General features: G+C 38.3%; 1 protein-coding gene across 1 annotated transcript; it reads left to right on the forward strand.

Moving 5' to 3' along the window:
• The first annotated feature begins 1,872 nt into the window (after window positions 1-1,872).
• On the forward strand, window positions 1,873-2,803 carry LOC119805242 (ras-related protein Rab-28-like). Its single transcript, XM_038317158.1, is given in 2 exon segments — window positions 1,873-2,511; window positions 2,513-2,803. Coding segments are annotated over 2 exon segments (660 nt in total). The 5' UTR covers window positions 1,873-1,999; the 3' UTR covers window positions 2,661-2,803.
• Window positions 2,804-27,739: the final 24,936 nt, after the last annotated feature.

Raw genomic sequence — 27,739 nt, forward strand, 5'->3', positions numbered from 1 at the left:
TATGGGTTTGAAGTATAAGGGTTTGAAGGAAGTAAAGTGAAGACAGATGTGATGTAATTGTATTATGTTGTTGAGAATAAAATAAAGAGCATTAAGTGTTAATCAGTATTGTTATACTAATGCAACACATGTGACTGCCCTGTCAATACAAGTGTGTTTTAGGGAGCAAATTTATTCTGAAACTAAATGGAGCAATAGCCATAGGAAGATAATAATAGGGCTGACATTGCTTCTCGATATTTTGGCTAAGGTCAAGTGTAATAAGAGAACAGAGATGTTTCTAAATGTGCGTCATAGTGTATATCTAAAATATAAAGCAGGGTTTTGTTGGATTATTATTGCTTCTATAGGGTTTGAGTATGTCCCATGTACTTTCACAGACTGGAAGGTTGGTTGTCAGGGTGGCATTCTTGAGAGGTGATGGAACATCTAAAGAGATATGGATTGAACTAAGGAATGCAAGAGAAATAGTCTTCCTTGTGGATGACCACTCTAATTGGCTATCTAATTAGGTCGTCAGCACTGAAATTAATATAAATAACACTAAATGGACTCAATATATGTAAAATTAAATGGACTAAATATAATGTTGAAAGAAAAATAAACCATGAATTAAGAGGTAACAAGAACAAGAAGGGTACATGAGAGGAATTAGAGGGGAGGAAAGGAAAGCGGAGATGAATATTCCTTTTGAAAATAAAATGAACTTTAATGAAAAAAGAAAAGTGTTAAGTAATTAGGTCACCAGTAGTAAAGTGTAATCCTCAAAAGATATTAATCCTGGTCTTTCATAGTTACTTATTTCTCATGGAACCAAGTTATTGTTTTAAAGGAACAAGCTAAATACCTCAATATCAGATTCTCAACTTTCTTTTTTTAATTTATTTATTTTTAAGTAAAAATTTCTATACTTCTATACCTATACTTCCTGGTCATCCTGCAGGGGTTTCTCTCCCCGGCTACTGCATCCCTCTTCCTATCCCATCCCAGCTTGCACCCAGGAAACCCCTCCCTTCTTCCTCCCTTCTTTGGGGCCTTAAGATCCCCCAGCTCAGTCCTTTTGGGCACTGGGACGGTGTGGTGAGTGTAACCGGGTGGGAGTTCCTTTGTTTCAATAGCCTGCCTGCAGCAAGGTAGACCTTTTGTCTGCAAGGTCCCTGGCCAGCTTGGGGCTCTGATCCTGTACCAGAAGATCCATCAGAGGGATGAGTGAGTTCCTGACCCATGGCAGCAGCCTGGGGAAACAGAGCGACAGAGCACAGACATTCCTCAACCCCCTTTACTTCCTGGTCATCCTGCAGGGGCTACTCTCCCCGGCTACTGCATCCCTCTTCCTATCCCATCCCAGCTTGCACCCAGGAAACCCCTCCCTTTTACTCCCTTCTTTGGGGCCATAAGATAACCCAGCTCAGCCTGTTTGGGTGCTGGGACAGGGTGGTGAGCACATTCGGGCGGAAGTTCCTTTGTTTCAATAGCCTGCCTGCAGCAAGGTAGGCCTTTTGTCTGCAAAGTCCCTGGCCACCTAGGGGATATGATCCTGTACCAGAAAACCCATCAGAGTGGTCCCTGGCCAGCAAGAGGAACTGATCCTGAACCAGAAGATCCATCAGGGAGCATTTGGAGGAAGAGATGGGCAGGCACCAATGCAAGAATCCCTCCAACAATCTGAAAAACAACATGAAAACACAGGAAACCAGCGAACTTACAACAGGAGGACTTGAAGACCCTAATCAAGAAGAAGTAGAAAAAAGTGACTTTATGAAAGTGATAGAGTCCCTTAAACAGGAGGTGAAAAACTCCCTTAAAGAAATGGATGAGAAGAGGGGGAGGAAGGCAAGATGGCGGTCGGTGAGTGATTCTCCTTGAGTTCCTTCAGGCTTGAGGGGACGCCGGGGCGGGGGTCTCGCTCGTCCTGCCTGCTGGCCGCCTCTCCCCCGCCCCCGGAGGCCTCTTCCTTTCCTTCCTCCAACTTGGAGGTGGGCCAGCATCCCCGGACACCATGTCAGACTCCGAGGAGGAGAGCCAGGACCGGCAACTGAAAATCGTCGTGCTAGGGGACGGCACCTCCGGGAAGACCTCCTTAGCTATGTGTTTTGCTCAAGAGACTTTTGGGAAACAGTACAAGCAGACTGTAGGACTGGATTTCTTTTTGAGAAGGATTACCTTACCAGGAAATTTGAATGTTACTCTTCAAGTTTGGGATATAGGAGGGCAGACAATAGGTGGCAAGATGTTGGATAAATACATCTATGGAGCACAGGGAATTCTTTTGGTCTATGATATTACAAATTATCAAAGTTTTGAGAATTTAGAAGATTGGTATTCTGTGGTGAAGACTGTGAGCGAAGAATCGGAAACTCAGCCCCTGGTTGCTTTGGTGGGCAATAAAATTGACTTGGAGCATATGCGAACAGTAAAACCTGATAAACACTTACGATTTTGCCAAGAAAATGGTTTTAGTAGCCACTTCGTTTCAGCCAAGACAGGAGACTCCGTCTTCCTGTGTTTTCAGAGTTGCTGCAGAAATCCTGGGAATCAAATTAAACAAAGCAGAAATAGAACAGTCACAGCGTATTGTAAGGGCAGAAATAGTCAAGTACCCGGAAGAAGATAATCAACACCCCAGCTCGTCTCAGAGTAGAGTCTGTTCAGTACAATAGTGCAGAGGGTGGTGAAGGCATATATTGTAAACTACAACCAGGAACCCATGTCAAGAACTGTTAACCCACCTCGGAGTTCCATGTGTGCAGTTCAGTGAGCACACACTGTATTGATAGTTTTGGTTGTTCTTCCCCAGGATTGGACCCAGAGTGTAAAGGAACATGTTTTATCAATGACCATTTCTGTAGTCAGTTCATTCTTTCCTCCTGCTCTGCTCCTTCATCCTTAAGTTGCCTCATAGTAGCAGGCAGCTCCCTGGACTGGAAGGAATTCGGCTTTGGGACCTCACATTTTAAAATCTAAATGAAGAGAGTCCATTCTCTGGACTGAGACTGCCTCCTCGCTCCAGAAGAACCATGTGGCTTCTTTATGTCCTCACTTCTTTTTTCCTAAATACAAAAGAATATAACCAGATGTGAAGATGTTCCAAGCTTTGATCATCATTTTATAACTGAACTCATGTATGTGAAAGTGTACTTCAGAGTACTGATGGTGACAGTTACTCAAGAAGGTGTTCCTTTGCTGGCTATTAAGAGAAAATATACAAAGCTTCATTTAATTGAAAGTGCTTCAAATGAGGCTGTAATAGAAATATTTTTTCATTTTTAAAAGGAATTTAACTTGTTTATATTGTAGTTTATAATTCACAAGTAGTATTTGATATTGTATTTTATTACTGTATCATGGTCATTGCATATTTTATCACATTTGGCTTAGATGCTTTATGAATTTTAATAAATGGTTCAGCTGATCCTCCACATGGATCTCCTACAGACTGCATGAGAATGCTTTCAGATGAGTCATGGCACCTTTGGATCATTGTGGATCGATCATACTGTACCTGATGTTCAGATGTTTTTCTCTCATAAATAGATTTATTTAAATTAAAAAAAAAGAAATGGATGAGAAGAATAACAAAAAATTTGAAGAAATGAGTAAATCCGTAAATGATATCCTAGGAAATCAAGAAAAAACAAACAGACAATGGAAACAGTTCAAGACTTGAAAACTGAAATGGAGGCAATGAAGAAAACACAAACTGAGGGCCGGCAGGATATGGAAAATCTAGGTAAATGAACAGAGACTACAGAAACAAGCATAACCAACAGAATACAAGAGATAGAAGAGAGAATCTCAGATTCTGAAAACACAATAGAGAAAATAAATGCACTGATAAAAAAAACAGCAAATCCAACAAATTCTCATCACAAAATATTCAGAAAATCTGGGACACAATAAAAAAGACCAAACCTAAGAATAATAGGGGAAGATGAAGGAGAAGAATTACAGCTCAAAGGCCCAGAAAATATATTCAACAAAATTATAGAAGAAAACTTTCCCAACCTAAAGAAAGATATTCCTATGAAGGTTCAAGAAGCATACAGAACACCGAATAGACTGGATAAAAAAAAATCCCCTCGCTATATAATAATTAAAACATAAAACATACAGAATAAAGAAAGAATATTAAGAGCTGCAAAGGAAAAAAAGTCAAGTAACTTATAAAGGTAAACCTATCCAAAATACACCTGACTTCTATATGGAAACCATGAAAGCCAGAAGGTCCGGGATAGATGTACTGCAGAAACTAAGAGACCATAGATGCAAGCCCAGACTACTATACTCAGCCAAGCTTTCATTCACTATCAATGGAGAAAACAAAATATTCCAGGATAATAACAAATTTAAACAATATGTAGCCACTAATCGAGCCTTACAGAAAGTAATAGAAGGAAAATCTCAAACCAAAGAGTCCAACAATGCCCACAATAACTCAGACATCTAGCCACCTTTACAAGCACAACTCAAAGAAGGGAAACACACAAACTCTACTACCAAAAAAAAAAAACTGGAGTTAACAACCACTGGTCATTAATATCACTTAGTATCAATGGACTCAATTCACCTATAAAAAGGCACAGGCTAACAGATTGGATATGAAAACAGGAGCCAACATTCTGCTGTTTACAAGAAACACACCTCAACCACAAAGACAGACACCTACTCAGAGTAAAGGGTTGGGAAAAGGTTTATCAAGCAAATGGACCTAAGAAACAAGTGGGTGTGGCCATACTAATTTCCAACAAAGTTGACTTCAAACTAAAATCAATCAGAAGAGATGGAAAGGGACACTTTATACTCATAACAGGAAAAATCCTTCAGAATGAAGTCTCAATCCTGAATATCTATGCCCCTAATATAAAAGCTCCTACTTATGTAAAAGAAACACTTCTAGAACTCAAGACAGCCATCAAAACACACACATTAATAGTTGGAGACTTCAACAATCCTCTCTCACCAATGGACAGGTCAATCAGACAGAAACCTAACAGAGAATTGAAAGACTTAATGGAGGTAATGAACCAAATGGACTTAACAGACATCTATAGAACATTCCAACCAAATAGGAAAGAATATACCTTCTTCTCTGCGGCTCATGGAACCTTTTCGAAAATTGACCATATACTTGGTAACAAAGCAAACTTCCACAGTTACAAAAAAATATTACTAACCACCTGTGTCTTATCAGATCACAGAAAGCCTACAAACTCATGGAAACTGAACAGTCAACTACTGAACCACACCTGGGTCAAGAAAGAAATTAAAGTCTTCCTTGAATTTAATGAAAACAAAGACACAACATACTCAAACTTATGGGACACTATGAAAGCAGTGCTAAGAGGAAAATTCATAGCACTAAGTGCCCACTTAAAAAAAAACGGAGAAAGCACACATTGGAGACTTAACAACATACCTGAAAGCTTTAGAAAAGAAAGAAGCAGACTCACCTAGGAGGAATAGAAGACTGGAAATTATCAAACTGAGGGCAGAAATCAACAAAATAGAAACACTGAAAACAATTCAAAGAATCAATGAAACAAAAAGCTGGTTCTTGGAGAAAATAAACAAGATTGACAAACCCCTAGCCAAACTAATCAAACGGCAGAGAGAGAACACACAAATTAATAAGATCAGAAATGAAAAAGGGGACATAACCACAGACACAGAGGAAATTCAGAGAATCATTAGATCTTACTACAAAAGCCTGTATGCCACAAAATTGGAAAATGTAAAAGAAATGGACACTTTTTTAGGTAAGTACCATATACCAAAGTTAAACCAGGACCAGGTAAATGCTCTAAATAGTCCTGTTAGTCGCGAAGAATTGGAAACTGTTATCAGAAACCCCCCTACCAAAAAGAGCCCAGGACCTAATGGGTTCAATGCAGAATTCTACCAGAACTTCCAAGACTTAATACCTATACTCCTTAAGGTATTTCATAATATAGAAACAGAACAGTCATTGCCAAATTCCTTTTATGAAGCTACAATTACCCTGATACCTAAACCACACAAAGACTCAACCAAGAAAGAGAATTACAGGCCAATCTCACTCATGAACATTGATGCAAAAAATCTCAATAAAATACTGGCAAACAGAATCCAGGAACACATTAGAAAAATTATCCACTATGATAAAGTAGTCTTCATCCCAGAGATGCAGGGCTGGTTCAACATACGAAAATCTATCAATGTAATCCATCATATAAATAAACTGAAGGATAAAAACCATATGATCATCTCATTAGATGCAGAAAAAGCATTTGACAAAATTCAGCACCCCTTTATGATAAAGGTCTTGGAGAGATTAGGGATACAGAGGTCATTCCTAAATATAATAAAGGCTATTTACATCAAATACAAGCCGACAGCTAACATCAAATTAAACGGAGAGAAACTCAAGGCCACCCCACTAAATTCAGGAACACGACAAGGCTGTCCACTCTCTCCTTATCTCTTCAATATAGTGCTTGAAGTTCTAGCAGTAGCAATAAGACAAAACAAGGGGATCAAGGGGATTCGAATTGGAAAGGAAGAAGTTAAACTTTCGTTATTTGCAGATGATATGATAGTGTACATAAGCGACCCGAAAAACTCCACCAAAGAACTCCTACAGCTGATAAACTCCTTTAGTATCGTGGCAGGCTACAAGATCAACTCCAAAAAATCAGTTGCCCTCCTATATACAAAGGATAAGGAAGCAGAGAAAGAAATCAGAGAAGCGTCACCTTTCACGATAGCCACAAATAGCATAAAATATCTTGGGGTAACTCTAACCAAGGAAGTGAAAGACCTATTTGACAAGAACGTTAAGTCTTTGAAGAAAAAAATTGAAGAGGATACCAGAAAATGGAAGGATCTCCCTTGCTCTTGGATTGGGAGGATCAACATAGTAAAAATGGCAATACTACCAAAGGCAATCTATAGATTTAATGCAATCCCCTTAAAGATCCCATCAAAATTCTTCACAGATCTTGAGAGGACAATAATCAACTTTATATGGAAGAACAAGAAACCCAGGATAGCCAAAACAATCTTATACAATAAAGGAACTTCTGGAGGCATTACCATCGCTGACTTCAAACTCTATTACAGAGCTACAGTATTGAAAACAGCTTGGTATTGGCATAAAAATAGAGAAGTCGACCAATGGAATCGAATAGAAGACCCAGATCTTAACCCACAAACCTATGAACACCTGATTTTTGATAAAGGAGCTAAAAGCACACAATGGAAGAAAGAAAGCATCTTCAACAAATGGTGCTGGCATAACTGGATGTCAACTTATAGAAGAATGAAAGTAGATCCGTGTCTATTACCATGCACGAAACTCAAGTCCAAATGGATTAAAGACCTCAATATCAATCTGAACACACTGAACCTGTTAGAGGAGAAAGTGGGAAGTACTCTACAACATTTGGGCACAGGTTACCGCTTCCTACGTATAGCCCCAGCAGCACAGACATTAAGGACAACATTGAATAAATGGGACCTCCTGAAGCTGAGCAGCTTCTGTAAAGCAAAGGACACTGTCACTAAGACACAAAGGCAGCCTACTGACTGGGAAAAAATCTTCACCAACCCCACAACAGACAAAGGTCTGATCTCCAAAATATATAAGGAACTCAAGAGACTAGACTTTAAAATGCTAATGAACCCAATTAAGAAATGTGGCACTGAACTGAACAGAGAATTCTCAATAGAAGAAGTTCAAATGGCCAAAAGACACTTAAGGGCATGCTCAACCTCCTTAGCAATCAGGGAAATGCAAATCAAAACAACCTTGAGATACCATCTAACACCTGACAGAATGGCTAAAATCAAAAACACCAATGATAGCCTTTGCTGGAGAGGATGTGGAGTAAGGGGTATACTCATCCATTGCTGGTGGGAATGCAAACTTGTGCAACCGCTTTGAAAAGCAATGTGGAGGTTTCTCAGGAAATTTGGGATCAACCTACCCCAGGTCTCAGCAATCCCACTCTTGGGAATTTACCCAAGAGATGCCCAATCCTATTACAAAAGCCTTTGTTCAACTATGTTTATAGCAGCATTATTTGTAATATCCAGAACCTGGAAACAACCTAGATGCCCTTCAGTGGAAGAATGGATGAAGAAAGTGTGGAATATATACATATTAGAGTACTACTCGGCGGTAAAAAACAATGACATCTTGAATTTTGCATGCAAATGGATGGAAATAGAAAACACCATCCTGAGTGAGGTAACCCAGGCCCAAAAAGATGAACATGGGATGTACTCACTTATAATTCGTTTCTAGGCATAAATAAAGGACATTGAGCCTACAATTCGTAACAAATCCTAGAGAAGCGATATAAGAAGGTGAACCCAAAGAAAAACATATAGTTATCCTCCTGGATACTGGAAGTAGACAAGATTGCCGGACAAAAAATGGGAACATGGGGGTGGGGTGGGGGGGGAGGGGGGGATGGGGAGAGAAAAGTGTGAAGTGGAGGATGGGAAGAGCTTGGGGGAATAGGATGGTTGGGATATAGGAAGGGTGGATATGGGAGCAAGGAATTATATATCTTAGTTAAGGGAGCCATTCTAGGGTTGGCAGAGACTTGACTCTAGAGGGGTTCCCAGGTGTCCAGGAAGACGCCCCCAGCTAGGTCCTTGGGCAGCTGAGGAGAGGGTGCCAGAAATGTCCAGATCCTATTGCCATACTCATGAATATCTTGCATATCACCATAGAACCTTCACCTGGCATTGGATGGAGAAAATGACAGAGCCCCACATAGGAGCACCGGACTGAACTCCCAAGGTCTTGATGAGGAGCAGGAGGGAGAACATGAGAAAGAAAGTCAGGACCGTGAGGGGTGCGTTCACCCATGGAGACAGTGGGACAGAACTAACAGGAGATCACCAACTCCAGTTGGATTGGGACTGATGGAACATGAGACCAAACCAGACTCTCTGAATGTGGCCGACGGTGGAGGCTGACTGAGAAGCCAAGGACAAAGGTGCTGAGCTTTGACTCTTCTGCATGGATGGTCTCTGTGGGAGCCTTATCCACTTGGTTGATCACCTTCCTGGACTTGGGGGGAGTTGGGAGGCCCTTGGTCTTAACATAGAGTAGGGAATCCCGATGGCTCCTTTGCCTGAAGAGGGAGGGGGGTATGGGTGGAGGGGAGGGGATGGAAGGGGAAGGAAGAGGGAAGGAGATGAAAAATTTTAAATATAAAAAAAACAAAAAAAAGAAATGAGATTATAACAAAGAAAAATTTTCTTTATAAGAGGAGAATATTACACTGATCTCTGAGTATATGTACAGATATTCATTGGTGGTTATATGTTCTCCTCTGAGTTCTAAGACTCCACTATCCCTGTGTACTTGGCTAGGTTCCCAGTACCAGTCACAGTTTCCCTCCTATTTAGTATATTAATTTGAACTATAAAGTTGCTGGTTACTGTCAAGTTATGTAAGCTACTACTGTACTCTTAAGTTTATTGTGCCATGATGGTTACTATTATGGTTTTCTAGACATAAAAATACAGAGTTTAACACAGCTTCTTGATGCTTGCTGGTGGTGTGACGCTGTTCCTTTAAGAGAGGTCTCACTGATTCAGTGGCAGCAGCTGTGCAGTTTCAAAATGGCAGCTTCCAAGCCATGGGCTGTGCTGCTAGCACAAACTCTGACTCTTTAAAAAAACCAACCATTTGGATGGGGTTTGTGAACAGACTGCTGAGGCTTGCTTGGTGGCAAATATGGACTGGCTGTGTTCCTGGAAGTGGGGTAATGTGTGTGGTTCAGAGGCACACGTGGCTCTGCCATGTTGGACTAGGCAGGGAAAGCAGAGGCAGTACCATATTACCCTAGTAACAGTGCAGCTTAAGTTTTAAGAAGCACTTAACATTTTAAAAAGTGCTCCTGGACAGTAAAATATTACAGATATGCAAAAAAGACAAATTCAGATGAGTCATAGTGTTGGATACATGTTGTAGGCTTAGGAGAGAGAAAAAGAGTGTAGAGAGTTATAAAAAGAAGTAAATGTCTTTTTAAAAAAGGGTACAGTCATAGATTAAAAGGAGTAAAGAAAAATAAGCCATGTAAAAATGGAAAATTCACAGAGAGTCTGGATTATGTATATTATATTATTGTGTATTCTTTAAATTTTTTGACTGTGAAAAAGCTAGGTACAGAGAGACATTCCATTGTATGGGCTGCTAAGCTAAACCAGCATGGATATTATAAAGGTATCATGACATCTAAATTTGGGTCTAAGGATATGTTGCTTTGGAAAAGAGGTTCTTTTGTTTCCACAGAAAATGAGAACATATGGATTGCTTCCAGACCAATATGGTTTAATGTGACAAGACCTCCTGAAGGCCATTGTGAATACTCCCAAAATTACAATGCCCAATATACAGCAGGAAGCAGTTTGGAGAAGCTATGCCCATATTTCCAAATATTGTTTATAAATGGTTATTTACATTTAAAGGGGGATATGATATAGATATGAATAATTTGAATTTATTTATTGATACGAATTTACAGTAAATTTTTTATGCTGTATATGTATATTTCTGCCCTTGATTAAGGTATTTTTTGTTTAGCTCATTTAAAAATATAATGTATAATTAAGAAATTAAGGTTAATATATAGTCATCTATAATAGTCAAGATTGTAATCATGTTAGGTTTTCTAGATATATAGAGATATATGTCAGTTGGTTATGTATTCTTCAGCTCTTTCAGAGACCTTCAAAATATGGCATTTAAATGTTTTAAAAATTTAGAACTTTTTATGACAGTGAGACATATCTGTTCCAAGCAGCACCAATCTACTTCAAGAGGAAGATGGACATTGAAGTGGCTCCTGATGGAGTTTGATAGATGAACTGGACAGGCAGAATTCACAGAGAAATGACTGCTGAACTTGCCTAGAGGTGATATGAACCTTCGGGGTTCCTGCTTCACAAAAGAGTCTGCAAGAAATTCTTCAGGATACAGAAAAAAAAGTGCCTGGCAAACTGCAAATATAGGTGAATCTATATTTAAAATTTCCTGCTTCATGGAAAAGTCTGCTAGACACCATGGGCCTGTAAACTGAAGATGGATGCCCCAACAGTACAGAAAAACTTTGGGTGACTGTCCAGGCAGCAAGATGTCTCTGTCAATTCTATAGTTATGGAAGTTGCTTACAATGTACTTACTGTTTACTTAGGTAACATTATATCCTTCTGGAGTCTTTGATGGAGTTGAAGAATTTATAGTTATATTTTATAGTTTTCCTTAGTTATGATAAAAGATAAAGTATATATAAATATTTTAACTGTAATTCTTATTTGATACCCATTTTGTTATATGTATTTTTACTATGTTAAAGCCTTCCTTTTTATTTAAACACAAAAGCGGAAATGGTGTGGGAGGTCCTTCTGTGTATGTGTTGCTTTTATTTAATAATCCATTAAGAACTGGTTTGACCTAAAGCATGGGAGGAGGAAGGCAGAGTCAGGGAGACACCATGGAACCATGTCCAGACTCAGACATGCCAAACCTTTGCTGGTAAGTCACTGCCACATGATGATATAAAGATTAATAGAAATGGGTTAAATTAATATAAGAGTTAGCCAATAAGAAGCTAGAACTAATGGGCCAAGCAGTGTTTTTATTAATACACTTTCTGTGTGATTATTTCTGGTCTGAGCATCCAGGATCAAACAAGTAGCCCTCCCTCCAACAGGTTCATCTATGTTCTGGCCAATATTGTTGGTTGCTTCCTTCCTTTGGAAATTTGCATGGCACTATCTGATACCTTGAAAACTAGTCCTTAGGTAGGAGGCATTCAAGTCACTTCAAGCTTGAGACCTCTGGGTCCTGTGTCTGAAGTACATGGTGTCTTCAGCTTTAGGTAGTAACCTTATACACATGTACAGCAAAACCAATAGTTAATGAAAATAGATCTCTTGGATTTGAAAGAGAACAAGGAAAGGTATATGGGAAGTTTTGGATGGAAAAATAGTAGAGGGAAATTTATGTGAGTATATTATAATCTCAAGAATAAAAGAAATAGATTTTTGTAGTAATTACATATATTTATCTTACAGTTTTGAAAGCTGAAAGTCCAAGAAGAAGCAACCTCAGTTGTGTGATCCCTTTTGAGAAGCAAAATGGCAAATAATCCCATTACTACAAGAGCAAACATGTAGGTGTCTTGATAATCTGCTCCTGTGAAAAGTATCTCACCCCATAAAGCCAACATTAATGCATCATGAAGGTTTTACTCTTCAGAGCTACCATACTTAAGAATCACAATTCTATCACATGAGCCTTTGAGGGACACATTAAAACCACAGCGGTTGCTTCTCTGGTTGGTGGCATGAACCTTGGAGAATGGGGCCTAAAATGAGGCAGACTAAAGTTTCACTAAAGTCTCATGCAATTTCCAACTTCATTCAAAACAACAGACAAATTATATTATGAGGATAAGGAAGAGTCATCTAAGTAAAGAATACAATCACAGGGACAAGCTACACATTGCAAAAACATTTTTCCATAGGAGCATATAAAGATACTAGCCTGTAGAAGGAATGGCAGGACTGTGTCTCTCCACCCGGCCAGCTTTACCCAAAATAATTACACAGAAACTGTATTCATTTAAACACTGCCTGGCCCATTAGCTCTAGCCTCTTACTGGCTAATTCTCACATCTTACTTTAGCCCATATTTAGTAATCTGTAGCACCACGAGGGGTGGCTTACCAGGAGAGGTCTTAACCTGCGTCCGACTCAGAGAGGAGAGGCATGGCGACCGCCTATGGCGACTGCCTGAAGCATCTGCCTTCTTTCTCCCACGATTCTGTTCTGTCTACTCCGCCTACCTAATTTTCTGTCCTATTAAAGGGCCTAGGCAGTTTCTTTATTAACCAATGAAAGTAACACATAGACACTCCTCCAGCACTAGCCAGTTGTAAGGAATAATCTAAAATAAACCCACTCCTATCTACTTCACCTGGGAAGGATAAAAAAGCACATTCCATGAACAACCGCTGCTATGGAGGAACAAAAGTTATAAGACTCCTGTTTACTTGGAGTTTCTGCATAAGCACTCAGAAATCTCACACAGTTCATTCATGTACTGTGTTATGACAATAGAGTGATCTTTTATTTGCAGTTTATTTATGAACTTCTCAATTTATTCTTGTCCATTTCAATCCTTTACTATGCCAGAACACTATTGTTTTGATTGCCATACATTTGTAATATGATTTAAAATCAGGGAAATCAGGACCACAAGGGGTGCGTCCACTCACTGAGACAATGGGACTGATCTAATGGGAGCTCACCAAGGCCAACTGGACTGGGACTGATGGAGCATGTGATCAAACCAAACTCTCTGGACATGGATGACAAGGAAGGCTGACTGAGAAGCCAAGTACAATGGCACTGGGTTTTGATTCTACTGCATATACTGTCTTTGTGGGAACCTAGTCTGTTTTGATCCTCACCTTCTTAGACCTGGATGGAGGGGGGAAGACCTTGGACTTCCCACAGGTCAGGGAACCCTGAATGCTCCTTGGACTGGAGAGGGAGGGGGAGGGAAAATGGGGGAGGGGAAGGAAAATGGGAGGAGGGGAGTAGGTGAAAATTTGTAAAAATTATACAATTTAACAAATAAAAGAAAAAAAAATCAGGGACTATCATGCATCCCCCTGTTTTTCTTCTCAGAACTGTTGAGGCTATATTGATTCTTACATGTTTCTCTATCAATTTGGAGATAATTTTTATATTTGTGTGAAGAATGCCACTGGGACTTTAGCAGAGATTATGTAAATCTGTGTGTTACTTTGAGTGGTATATAGAATTCAGAAATAGTGAGTCGTTCAATCAATGGAAATCGTTATATCCGTTTATTTGTATCTCTCAAATATGGATTTTGAGTCTGATTCTAAATGGCCCAAAAATTACTGTCACTAATTACAGCTTTCATTTTCTAACATCAGGTAAATTTTCTGTATTAAGCAACACATCTAATAATAGATACTAGATACAATCATAAGTAATAATGTATTATAATAGGCATTATGCTAAGCGTTTTGAATATGTATTATTCTCATTTTAATGAATTAAATATCACAATTAAACCAAGTTTGGGCATGAGGAAAATAAGACAAATGATTAAATGAAAAGCTTGTCTGCAGTTTTACAGGTCCTGAGTAATAAAATCAGGAAGATTTGCAGTTCATGCTCTTATCAAATATTTTATGTAAGACACTAGCATATTTCTATCTCCATGAGCAGACAGCTCTGGCCCTAAAATAACCTGATTCAAGTATAAATTGTTATGGTCATCAATGTATAATATATTTATATAAAATATGGGATAAGGTATAAGAATGTCTAGTGTATGTTAAACATTATGAGGAAGTTTCAAGAAATTGGTAAGAGAAGCAAAGAATTTAGAAGACACTGGTGTTGATATTCAAAGTGTTTAATATTGTGTTGAGTTATAGTTTATAGAATTAACTAATGGATGTGATACAATGAGTTTTCTATTTAGTTGCAACTTGATGTAAGGACACAGAGATGTCTATTTTCTGGAAAGGCATACAATAAAATGTTCTTTAATAAAATATCATATTCTTTAGGCATATAATCTATTTAAAGCTGATATTTCAACAAACATTTGTACACAAATGCTTGTATTGGCATTCTTCATAAAATTCAAAGAGCGTTTAAAACCTAAATTGTCACAAAGTAATAAATAAGCATATTATCATATTTCTAAACAATGTCTAATAATATTGCTTCAGTGGATGGAACTAGAAAAAAACATTTTGAGAGAGGAAACCCAGAGCCAGAAAGACAAAACAAACACAGTATGTACTAACTCATAAGTGGACATTAGGAGTAAAGTATAGGATAACCAACCTACAATCTACAGCCCCAGAGAGGCAAGGAAGGACCAAAGAGGAACACCTGGATTTCCCTGGGAAGAAGAAATAGAAGAGATCTCATGGGTAAACCGGGTGTGTGGGAGGCAGGGTTTTGGGATGAGGCATGATGGGAATATGAAGAATTGGGTTGGGCAGGCTGTGGGCAGGAGGCAGATTGAAGGCAATACAGAAGGGGAGTGTAATGAAAGATGGGAAAAGGAATTTTGAGATTAGGGTGAAAACTGGTGCCAGGGAAACTCCTAGAAATCCATAAGGATGAGTCTAGCTACGACTCCTAGCAATAGTGGAGAGGGTCCCTGCACTGGCCATCTGCTGTAATCAGATTGATGACTACCCTAATTGTCATCAGGAAGCCTTTACCCAGCAACTAATGGAAGCAGATTCAGAGATCTATAGCCAAGCACTAGTCTGAGCTCTGGGATTTCTGCTGAAGAAAAGGAGGAGGTATTGTATGAGCTAGGGGGTCAAGGTCACAATGGAGAAAACCATAGAGACAGGTGACCAAAGCTCATGGGAGCTCGTGGACTCTGGAATGACAGTTAAGGAGCCTACATGGGATTAACCTAGGTGCAATGCATGTGTTTGAGTTATGTAGCTTGTTCTGTCTATGGGACTCCTAGCAGTGAGATCATGACCTGGCATGTTTAGCTGGCTTTGGGGAACCTGTTGCCCATGCTGGATTATCTCATCCAGCTTTGATGCAGGGGGAGGAGCTTGGTCCTGCCTCAACTTGATGTGCCAGACTTTGTTTTCACACAAGGGAGGCCTTGTCCCTCTCTGAATGGAGATGGAGGAGTGGAGAGGGATGGGGTAGATGGGAGGTAGAGGGAAGAAATGGGAGGAGAGGAGGGAGGGGAAACTTATTGGTATGTAAAATAAATGAAAAAATAATAAAGGATAATAATTTTGCCTCAAATTAAATTCTTATCCATTCTATAACATGCATAAACATTGAAACATTATGATAACTAAAAGAAAACAGAGATTATATGAAATATCCTACTCAAATAAATCTATAAATAGCTCTTGGAGATTGCCAGGAGCAAGGATAATAAAAATGAGAAGAAACTGCTCAGGATTGTTCTCATATTGTAAGGGGTTACATATTAGTCCATTGTCAACAGTGAAGATTCTGAATGTCAGAGTTCCTGAAAGGAGAGAGGGGAAGGAAACAGGGGTCAGATAAACACCTTCAAAACCACACCCTACTTCCTCTAGTTAGACTCCACTGTGAAACATCTCCATCATCTCCAAAAATAGTGTCCTAACAAAGGGAAAACATTCAACACACTATTCGGTTGGGCAGATTTCATGCCCAAAGCCCAATAGACCTGTCTATCATCACGGGCTCCAAATTTTCTGGGGATTATACTTTGTGGGATCATTTTGAGAATGATATAAAATAATAAACATAAAGTGACAAGATAGATTCTGGCACATACAAAATATACAGTGAATACTATATATTTTCAATGTAAGAAGCTACCTTTTACAGCAAAACATCAGTTCAGAAGCTATTATTCAATTGATCAAACCAAGGAGCCACGTTAAATTTTTTGTATACTAGAACATTCAGCATTCACATTTACCTAGGATAAGAAATGTTTCTAATTATTTCTCATTTTATTCTTATCTTCTTTGTTTAATAAACACAAGATCTTGTTTACCAGGGAATTTCAATGTGTGTGTGCATATTCAGGCTGTAATGTCTTCTAAGCCTTCTCTCAACATGACCAGTATCAAGATTTCTTACACATTTTGCTTGTTCAGTTCCATTCCTTATTTCACATTTGTAATGTGGTTCTGCAGTTGACCACGTCCATGTAGTTAAAGGTGAGTACAGAATATCTCTGGGCATCACCTTTCCAAACAGATGATATCCTCAGCTTAAAACACACACATTTTGCCCAAGTCTATAAATGATGCAAAATGTTCTTTCTTTGCTTTAGTATATTTGAGTTCATATCTGTCTGCCTTCCCCACAGCTTATTGGTGAAGTTATACTGTCCACACATGTCACAGTCATTTGTCTAAATGGTAGGCACCTCAAGGGCAGACTTCAGGTCTGATCATTCATCCTTTCAAAAGATAAACTAGATGATGATATACAAAGTCAACAATCTTTAGAAATGTCTCTGTGCGCCAGTCAATGTGTATTTCAGACAAGAAGTGAATGCTGATGTTAAACAATCTTGATCTTAAAGGCTGCCATTATTTGCTGATAAAGTCACTGTTACAGGATCTGAGCAGATGACAGAGAAAGAGACTCCCCAAAATCATTGTCATCCTCCCAGGTTTAAGGCCAATGCACTAGGTACCAATGTCTATCATTAGTCCGGGTGGGAGAATATATTTCTCCACTAAGTAATTATGGGACATCAAGTAAGATTTTTAGTCTTTCAACTCACTCCCTAACACAATGAGAATGATAAAATAGTACTTACTTAACTAGTTATTAGTACTTAACTAAGTTATTTGTAAATCTAGTATTGTAGATCCTGGTAAATGCTATGTACTCAAAATGTTTTCTGTTTCTTACAATGATGACAATGATGATGATAATATTTATGTATTAGTTGAAGAAGGTTTTCTTCAGAAAAGAATAAGCATTTATACGTTAAAATTAACTGTAAATCATTTCACTTAGATAGAAACACATATGAATTTTGAATTTGGGAGAGAGAGAGAGAGAGAGAGAGAGAGAGAGAGAGAGAGAGAGAGAGAGTAAGATAAGCTTTGTCCCAGGATCCCCACTGAGGAATTGCAGCTGAAAGGCATTGTTAGAATTGTTGTATGAGAGGGTGGCCAGAAATAAAAAGACAGGCTCACTATCACTCAAATGATCTTTGCTGCCAGCTTGGGTAAGATTTGGGTCTTTCAAAACTTTAATAGTTCCTCGGCTTCTCTCTTCTGGCTAGAAGCAATACAGAAAATGCCTTGGCAATTAAGTTCAGGAAACTTGCTTTGCCTATTTGGATTTATTTCTGGAAAAAATATCTGAGTATTAAGAAAGATCTGTTACTGTTTCAGGAAAAGATACAATTCTAAAAGTAAAGTTAAATATAATGACTTAATACGTGGCCTGCACTGGGGGTGGTGCCAATCTAGAGCTCCTGGAAGGTAAAGTTCTTCCTCGAATGGATGCTCTCCGCAATGTTTTGTATTTTCCTGCCTTTTGTTTCTTCTGCACAGTCCCTAAGTCAGCTTAGTGTGTTTTCTACAAACTCCATTTGGTGTTAGTGCAAGATTCAGCTAGTGGCTGGGATACAGCACCAGGAACCCTCAACCATTGCACAGTATCTCATCTCCTCTTTACTGCACTGGGGTTTGTCTACATTCTTCAAGATCCTGTTTAATTTCCTTAGTGACTAAAACCATTGTTCATTCTAGAGTGCATCTGTTTATATTCTGCCTGTAAAAGAAAGTGAGCTTAAAAGCTTAGTTCACTTTGAGTAGTCTATGGTTAGCTTTGCCACTCAGCATGGAAATAAGATGAAATTCAAGCTGTAGGTTTAGAGAAGTTGATGATCTATCAATAAAGATGTCCACCAAAATTGGAAAATAAGTGACTTGCTATGTCTTAAGCATTGTCCTTTTACCCAGCACTCAGGAGGCAGAGACAGACAGATCTCTGTGAGTTCAAGGCCAGCCTGGTCTACAAGAGCTAGTTCCAGTAAAGGCTCCAAAGCTACAGAGAAACCCTGTCTCGAAAACAACATACAAGCAAACAAAACAGAAAAAAGTATTGTCCTTTTAGATGGAAACAGCTCTCTACCATCTTGGTTCGTTCTGTTTGTGTCTCTCTCTCTCTCTCTCTCTCTCTCTCTCTCTCTCTCTCTCTCTCTCTCTGTGTGTGTGTTGTGTCTAGATTCCTTTCTCTGCATACCTCTCACTATTATTTTTAAAGCATAAAGTGTTTAATTTGTAGACATTAACATTTGCAAAATGTCAAAAGTTCAGAGCTATAGCAGCGTTTTCCTACTACTGTTTTGCAGTGTGCTCCCAGCAGCTTGATTTGGCTATGATGTGTCTTTTTTGCACTTTGTAATCATAATGTAACAGTACAATGTAGACAATGGAAAATAGGTTCGAGAACCAGAAAAGCCAGGGCTCCAGTCCTGGATTTAATACCAGTTACTTGGTTGAGTTGGCTTGATTTTATTAAAATCTCTTATATTTTTGTTTCTTCATTTAGAAAATCAAGTTAAATAATACTTCTATAAAGTTATTACAAAGTTTATGAGAAAAATATATTTAAGATTGTACATCACAGAGCTCAAATCTTTTCTATCATTTGATTTCCCACTGCTTGATGATGGATGCCTCTTCATTTTTTATCCAGCCCATCAATAGGTCATTGTTGAATGTCTACAATATGCATCAACTTAGCTTATTGTAAGGATATATTGGAATGCTATTTTTCTTATTTATTTACTTATGCTTAGAGATGCCATCAGGTGTTAACTGTTACTCATATCTCTTGTAGTGTCTAGCAGGGCTAGACTCTTCTTTCCCTTACTCTTTCCAATATTTTGGCTTATTATTGTGAATTAACAATTAATGATGTAATAATTTGTGATAAATGAATATCTTTATGTTCTTTCATAATCTTATTTCAATTTGTGTGAAAAAATGCAGTAAAATGGTAAAATAGTCAGAGTCAGATAAAAATTTTTCCAATAACAATACCATTTGTCACAGAACTAGAAAATCAATTCTAAAATCAATGTTGGATGTAGCTTAATACCTGATTTAAAACTATTCTGAAGAAAAGAAGTAAGAAAAATAGCATGATGTTGACTCATAATATTTGTAGGAAAATGGAAAGATGAAAGATTATTATGTTAAAAAGTAATCCAAACGCAGAAACATAATTATTGCCTTTATCATCCTATGTGAACTAAACATCACTACACTAAATTAAAATGAGTAAAATGGGTAATATTAGAAAAGAAAAAGGGAACAAGGGGAAGGAAAGGAAGAACAAAAGAGGGCAATGAGGAGTCCATATCTTCAAAAATATGTTAATTATGTATAAAATTGTCTTGGGAAAGCCATTGTTTTTTATAAATATGTATATATAAAATCATCTTCACTTTTATGGGATTTTCATTTTTAAGACTGACTATTCAGGATAAAATCCTAGGCTCCTGTGGCTCTCTTTGTAGCATCATAGTGATTGACAAGAACAAGCACTTGATAGAAGGTGGTGAGAAGGGAGTCAAGAAGAAAGTGGTTGGTCCATTTTCTAAGTCAGATTGGAATGATGTGAAATCTCTGAATATCTTCAGTATTAGACACACTGGAAAAACACTAGCCACATGGACTCTAGAAAACAAAATTACATCCAATGGCCTCAAGGGTCATATGTTTGAAGTGAGCCTTGCTGATCTTCAGAATGATGAAGTTGCATTTAGAAAATTCAAGGTAATTACTGAGAAAGTCCTAGCCTAGTCTAGACTTCTGGATGAATAGGAATTTCACATAGTACTTGTTACAGTTTGAATGGGAAATATTCCCCACAAACTTTTGTTTTGAGTATTTGCTCTGTAGCTTCTGGCACTACTTTTGAAGGGCTTGAAATTTTTCTTAGGTGGGGGATCACTGGTGGAAGAAGGTCACTAGCAGTGTGCCTTTGAATGTTATACCACTCTTGGTTCTAATTTATGTTTTCTGGTCAGCCATGAAATGAGAAGGATCAGTATGTTCACACCACCATGGGCTGAGCTGCTCCATTTTGCCTTCCTTGCATAATGGACCAAAATCTGTTCAAGTTCATGCATTAAAACAAATAATTACTTCCTTAATGTGTTTCTGGTCTACTGCCATGGGGATGAGAACCATAACTAAAATGAATATCAATACCAGGGTTGTACAGTGCTTTGTGGTTAGTAGGTTTATGGATGAATGAGACAATCTGATTAGAGAATCTTTTGAACTGCTGTAAAAAATATTATTGGGTAATCCAGGTGTGAGTATGGGTGACCAGAGTAATGATAGGAATTTACACAGTAACTACTGTGTACATGAGGTTGCAGATGAGAGCAACAGCTCCATTGGGAACTGAATTAGAAGTCGTTCATGATATATTATGGCAAGGAATCTGTCTACATTATTACACCATATCCTGAAGTTCGAAGCAATGCTAACAGCAAGAGAAATGCACTAATTTATTTATTTAAGATAGAGTAATATTCAAGATGTAACAGTCATAACTGACTTCTTTTAGCTACATTTATAGTGAAAATAGAATTTAATGGATGATTGAAATAAGCAGTATGGTAAAAAAAAGGAAGGCATAATCATTCAAAGTTTCAAAGCAACATTTGCACAAGCAGTGGCACTTGTTAAAGAGATTGGGATCTCTTTAAAGATGTCATACAGTTCCTGCTGAGACAATAGGGCAATTTCTTGAGGGCATGACTCCTCCACCTGAAGATTGCAGGGTGTGAAAGTGCACTTACATGGGAATATTTTACTAGAAAATAGAGTTCCGGAAAGAGAAAAACATCCATTAAAAAGAGGGTAATTGAACTGAACAAAGTTCTCAAAAGAATAAATAAAAATGGCTAAGAAATATCTGAAAGTGTTCATACATTGCCCCTAGCAAAGAGGGAAATGCAAATCAATACAACTTTGAGATTTCATCTTATGTTGGTCAGAGTGGCAAGGATTGATAATTCCAGAGAGGATATGGGAAAACCAGACCCCTTCACTGCAGCTCAGATTGCAAACTGACCCAGATGCTCTGGGATTCACTGTGGAGAACTCTCAGAAGGATAAACCTAAGTCTACCATGTGAGCCATGTGTCCCAGTCCTTGGAATATGCCTAAGGACTTGGCATCCTCTGCAGAGATATTTGTTTAGCCATGTTCATTGTTGCTCTATTCACAATAACTACGAAATAGCAACCACATAAATGTCCTTCAGCTGACAAACGGTTAATGAAAATGAGGTTCATATACACTGTGGAATGCTATTTAGCTATAAACAAACGTGAGTTCATAAAATTTACAAGTGTATAGAACTAGAAATTGAAGGTGCGTGGTTGATCGGCAGTTATGATTCACCAGACAAGCTTTAATATATATAAGTCAGTTTTAATAAAGGAAAGGAAAGGGAACTTACAAATCCAAGGTTCCAGCGAGGAGGGCAGGAAAACAAAGAGCAGGCGGGCCGCAGGCCCGCAAGATTTTATAAGTCAATATTAGCCTAAGGGGGACACGCCTAAGAGGGACACGCCTAAGAGGGACACGCCTTTAGACCAAGGGGGACACGCCTTTAGACCAAGGGGGACACGCCTTACAAAACAAGGTTTTTGGCTAGGCTTCCCCTTCAAGAAATGATCATAATGAGTAAGGCAACCCAGACACAGAAAGAAGAACATTCCACATTCTCTCTTATCTGAGGTTCCCAACTCCTGCTCTTCAGATGGGGGCATATAACCGGGAGTAAGTGCAAAGATTAGGAAAGTAAAAAGGAACCATTGTGAGGAGTGAGCAAAAGAGCGGGGAAGAGCAGTGTAAAAGTAATCTGAATGAAGAAATGCAAAAATGGATTGTGCTTAATTGGGAGGGAAAGTAGGGTAGCAATGAAGGAAAGAGGGAAAGAGGATAAAATAACAATAAGGATGTCTGAAAAACTTATAAAGGATAATGTCTATTATCACAAAATTACACATAATACATATATGTGTATACATGCATATAGAAAAAAATGAAAATTTCTCACCTGCGTTAGCAATGGTTGCCCCTAAGGGTCACATACTATCTAACAAAAACTCAAACACCAGGCACAAGAAGCCACTTTATGATTTATTGTCAGAAGAGTCAAAAGCACTATTGAGATATTATAAGCTGTTGCTGTTGCCCTTGTTTGTCTACTACAGGTTTATGGTAAGTCCCTATTACTGAAGACAACATTTACGTTGGTCACAGTACCTGGACGATCAGAACAAAATCTGGCCAGAATCCTCTTCCATAAGGACTAGCTTTCATGGTACCAGAACATTCCATGCAAGCTTCTAAACAAGGGATGCAACCTATACTACTGCTGAGCTATGCTGTGTGTGAAATATAACAGTGACCACCATTACACAATAAGCCTGAATATGCCATAGTAGCACTTATATCTTGGTGGTAACCAACAGCTCTCTAATTTGACACAAAGAAGGCTTTCTCAGCAAGAGGCAAATCATGTCTGGTACCTGAAACCTATGAAAATACCTAGGAATAGTGAGGTCATGAATCTTGGGTGAGAGCTACCACCACTGCCTTACTAAACCAGCATAATCCCTGTGTTCTAAATATTTATCATTACATACCCACAGGTAATTGTAGCTCTTACCCCTCCACAAAGAAGCTTCTGTTTGCAACAAATGGGGGTGATTACAGAAAACCAAATATTATGTGGAGAACAAATGATAGTTTGATACCAATCCCTCACGGCTGCATCTACACTAAACTCCAATGACCAAGGCTCAGGGAATTTCATGGAAGAGGGGAAGGTTGACTGTAAAAACTAGAGGAACAAGAAGTCTGTTGTGATTACATCTGAAAATGTCAGGGAAGTTGCAGCCATAAAGTCTCAACAAATGGCTGCCAAAACAAGACCTAAACAAGGAAAACAGTAACATACATGCTAACGTGGAAGTGGATCCTCTCATAGAACCGAACTCTAGATGAAACTACAGACAGATAAAGATGTAGGGAGCAGAGACAATAATTTTCCCCGGGGAAGAATCCCTCAACTGGTTCCCCCAGGGAAGAGTCCCCAAATTCCATATCAAGTGAACAGCTCTGAAATCATATTCATACAAGTAAATTTATACTGAGAAGATTTGTATATGGTGGCCATGAATTTGAGAGAAAGCATGGGGTAAAAACAGGAGGGGTTAAAGGCAGGAAAAAATGTAATTATATTTTAATTTAATTAAAAAAATGATTTAAAAGAGAGTGCCTGGACAAACGCCATGGGGATACCTTGATAAAACTGACAACATGGGGAGGTTTTTCCAGGTTCACACTCAGGCACTCAGAGGCTATAATCATCTTCCAGTGGACACAGCAGTGTATTAAGTTGACAGGGGAACTTGTCATCATTCATGTGGAGCCCATTTTGCAGGCATGAAGACTATAGGGGTTATAGGCACATGGCGCTTGCACTTGGTTAAAAAAATTGACATCAGGCATTGTGTATCAAGGTCATTATTTCTGCATAATTTTATTAAGGTGAAGTATAATTTTTAATGCAGACCCTAGAAAAGATTCACATACCAAGTGGAACCATCTTAAGAGAAAGATCACATGTCTAAATATATCAAGGCCATAAGAGTGAGAATAAGCCACCACTTTCTTCAGAATCTAGCCATTATTTGCTAGAGTATTTAATATTTATCCTCTTGCTTTCATTTGATTTTTTCAGCTATAATTCATTCCTCTCACTTGGAATGAGAATATTTGTTCTTTGGTGCTGTGTATTAGAAATATGAGACATTCTTTTGGTTTTTCCCAGGCCTCCTAGTTAAGTGATGGTCTTGAGGCTCATAAAAACTTTGAACTTTGGACATTTGTAGTGTTGGCTATATTAACATTCTTAGGACTTCTAAAGTAGGACTGAAAGCATTTTCCATTAGGAGAATATTGCCATGACCATTATTATTTTGCATTGTGAGAACATTTGCCATGGCCATTAGCTGGAGAGGAGTATGATATGATCTGAATCTGAAATGTCCCCCAGGTAGAATCATGTTTTAATTTCTTTGTCTCCAGCCTAGGGTACACTAGTTAAAAGTTGGTGAAATCTACAGGGAAGAAAGCCTGACTAGCAGAACTAAGTTCTTTGGTGTGACCCTTTAAGTAATACCCACTCCTGCTTCCAGTCACGGTCTAGGCTTCCTAATCAGCATCATCATGAAGACTTGCTGCCCCATATTCCTACTGCTGTCAGATGATGTATTTCTAATTGCATTCCAGGCCAAGATGGACTGTGACCCTGTGAAATCTTTTATCCTTTAAGTTGTTTTTGTTGATATTTTCACAGAGCAAGGAGAAGCATATTGAATATAAAAGTAAAATGTGATTGCAACCAAGATTAGAATGTCTATGCCATATAATTGGATGTTAGGTTGTTTTATTTATAATATGTACACAACAATTTCTAGTGCATGGGTTTATAATGAACATTAAATGAGTTGGTAAAGGGAAAGCTTATGACACCTAGAAAGTATATAATAAAGTATGTCCAGTTAGGCACTGAAAGACTTAAACCACATAGTTTGATTATATGTGGAATCTAAAAAAAATGTAAAACTTGGAGAAACGGAGTTATAAGGGAGAGTATAGATTCATTGTTATTGGACATGAGATGATATTGGTCAGTATGTTAAAAATTCATAATTATAAGAGGAATACTTTCTGGAAACCTAATGTGAAGCACTGTGAATATAGTTAATAACATCATGTCATTTCACATTGGCTAAGAGGGTAAATAACTTATTTATTTATTAATCCATTTATTTATTTATTTATTTATTTATTTATTTATTTATTTATTTTACATCTGTACCACAGTTTCTCCTTCTTCCTCTCCTTCCACTCCTTCCACTCACCTCACCTCCACCCCATTCAATCACTTCTTCCTCTTCTTCTGTTCAGAAAGAGGCAGGCCTCCTGTGGATATCAACAAAACACAACATTTCAAGTTGTAGTAAGGCTAACCACCTTTCCTTGTATTAAGGCAGTACAAGTCACTCCAGTATGAGGAATGGGTTCCCAAGAGTAAGCCCCTTCTCCCATTTTTAGGAATCCCACAAGTAGACCAAGCTGCATAACTGTCACAGATATGTTGGTGGAAGGGCCGCATGGTTTCTGACCACCTGACTAGCTTAGCCCAGAAATAACCACACAGAAACTGTATTAATTAAATCACTGCTTGGCCCCTTAGCTCTAACTTCTTATCGGCTAACACTTATATTAATTTAACCCATTTCTATTAATCTGTATATCATCACATGACAGTGGCTTACCGGCAAAGTTTCGGCATGTTTGACTCTGGTGGTGGCTCCATGGTGTCTCCCTCTGACTCTCCCCTTCTTCCTCCCAGCATTCAGTTTGTCTTTTCCTGCCTACCTAAGTTCTGCCATATCAACAGGCCAAGGTAGTTTCTTTATTCATTAACCAATAAAAGCAACACATAGACAGAAGGATCTCCCACATCACATGTATGTAGGAGGCCTAGGCTAGTTCTATACACGCTCCCTGGTTGTTGATTCAGACTCTGTGATGGCAATTCTGTAGTCACCAATCTGATCACAAGAGATGAACAGTTCAGACTATGTATTCACTACTACTAGGAGTCTTAGCCATGATCATTCTTATAGATTCCTGGGAGTTTCCTTATCATCAGGTTTCTACCTTACCTCCAAATGCCCCCCTTTCCAGTCATCAATTTTAATACTCTCCCCCTCCAGACACCCCTATTCTAATCAAGAGTGTAAATCTCAAGTATTATTACCACATAAGAGAATAACTTTGACTAATATAATCATTTTGCATTTCAGGAATAAGCATGCTAATACAAACCTGTTATTCTAACACTTGGAGGCAAGTAAGAAGACCACAAATTTGAGACCACTTTTATGAATTATGAAACCCTTTCTCAAAACATAATAACAATATGTTAATAATATGCTAATCATAATAATAAAATGTAAAACTTCATCATATGTTATAGCATGAATATATACACAAATTATGCAATTTTTACTTCAAGGGAGTTGAATAATTAATATTTTTTCAATGAAAATCAACCTGATTATGTATTTAACTCAAGCATTAAGAAAATAAGCCACAGTCATACAGATAATAAATGATCAATATGGGAACAAATCCAGATTTGTCTACCTCCTTTTAGTAATCCATACTGTATCTATAAGATTCCAACTCTTCCAACAATAATAAAACGAGGAAGCTCTCTAGTAGGTAGAAAAAGGATATCAGTTCATATGACCAATGTGACGGTATTGTTTTTAAATGCCTTATGGACTGTGATCTCACAAACATATGCCATCCTTCAAACCTTCTTATAGTGTGAACTTGCATTTATTTTATTGCTGTATTCAATATGCTTGCAGTACAAATTCATGGCTAAAGCAACTGTAGTCTAAGCTTAGTGCAAAGGACAATCAGAAAGGCTCTTCTGTGTCTTTTAAAATAATGTATGGCATCCTCATCATCTCCCACTGTGCTGTGGAACCACATTAAAGCTTCCAGCCTTGACAACTAATGGCCATAGCCCTTGGGGCTCTGTGACTTGCTTCATGAGATTCATGATTGCCTGGGCTACAGAGCATAAAAGCAGAGTGAATGCAATTGCGAATTCTATTTTCCACACAGAAAACCTGCAAAGTTGCTCTATAATGACTCTTCACTGAATATAGTTGATGCTGCTTCTCAGAATTTTAATTTCAAAAAAGACTTAAAAATGATACAAGTACCTCAAGTAGAAGAGGCAGAGTGGAATGGGGTCAGTAGTAGGTAGGTAATAGAGGGTAGTCTCTTCGGAAATACATCTTGCCAGCCATAAACTAAGCCTGGGTTGAGACTTGAAAAATGAAGGAAGTGTTAATCTACACTGGGTTATAAAAGAGAGATTGTGTCACCATCTAAATTCAGGCTCTGATCGAAATTGTGTCACCATCTAAATTCTGGTTCTATGGCAGCCTAAGTATGAATATTGTCTCTGCCCATAGATAGTGATATGGCATTTGTTTTGAGAAAAAAACCCACTTAAGTTGATGTTGTATCAGGGACTT

This window comes from Arvicola amphibius, chromosome X (genome assembly GCF_903992535.2).
Source record: "Arvicola amphibius chromosome X, mArvAmp1.2, whole genome shotgun sequence".
NCBI classification, from domain to species: Eukaryota; Metazoa; Chordata; class Mammalia; order Rodentia; family Cricetidae; genus Arvicola; species Arvicola amphibius.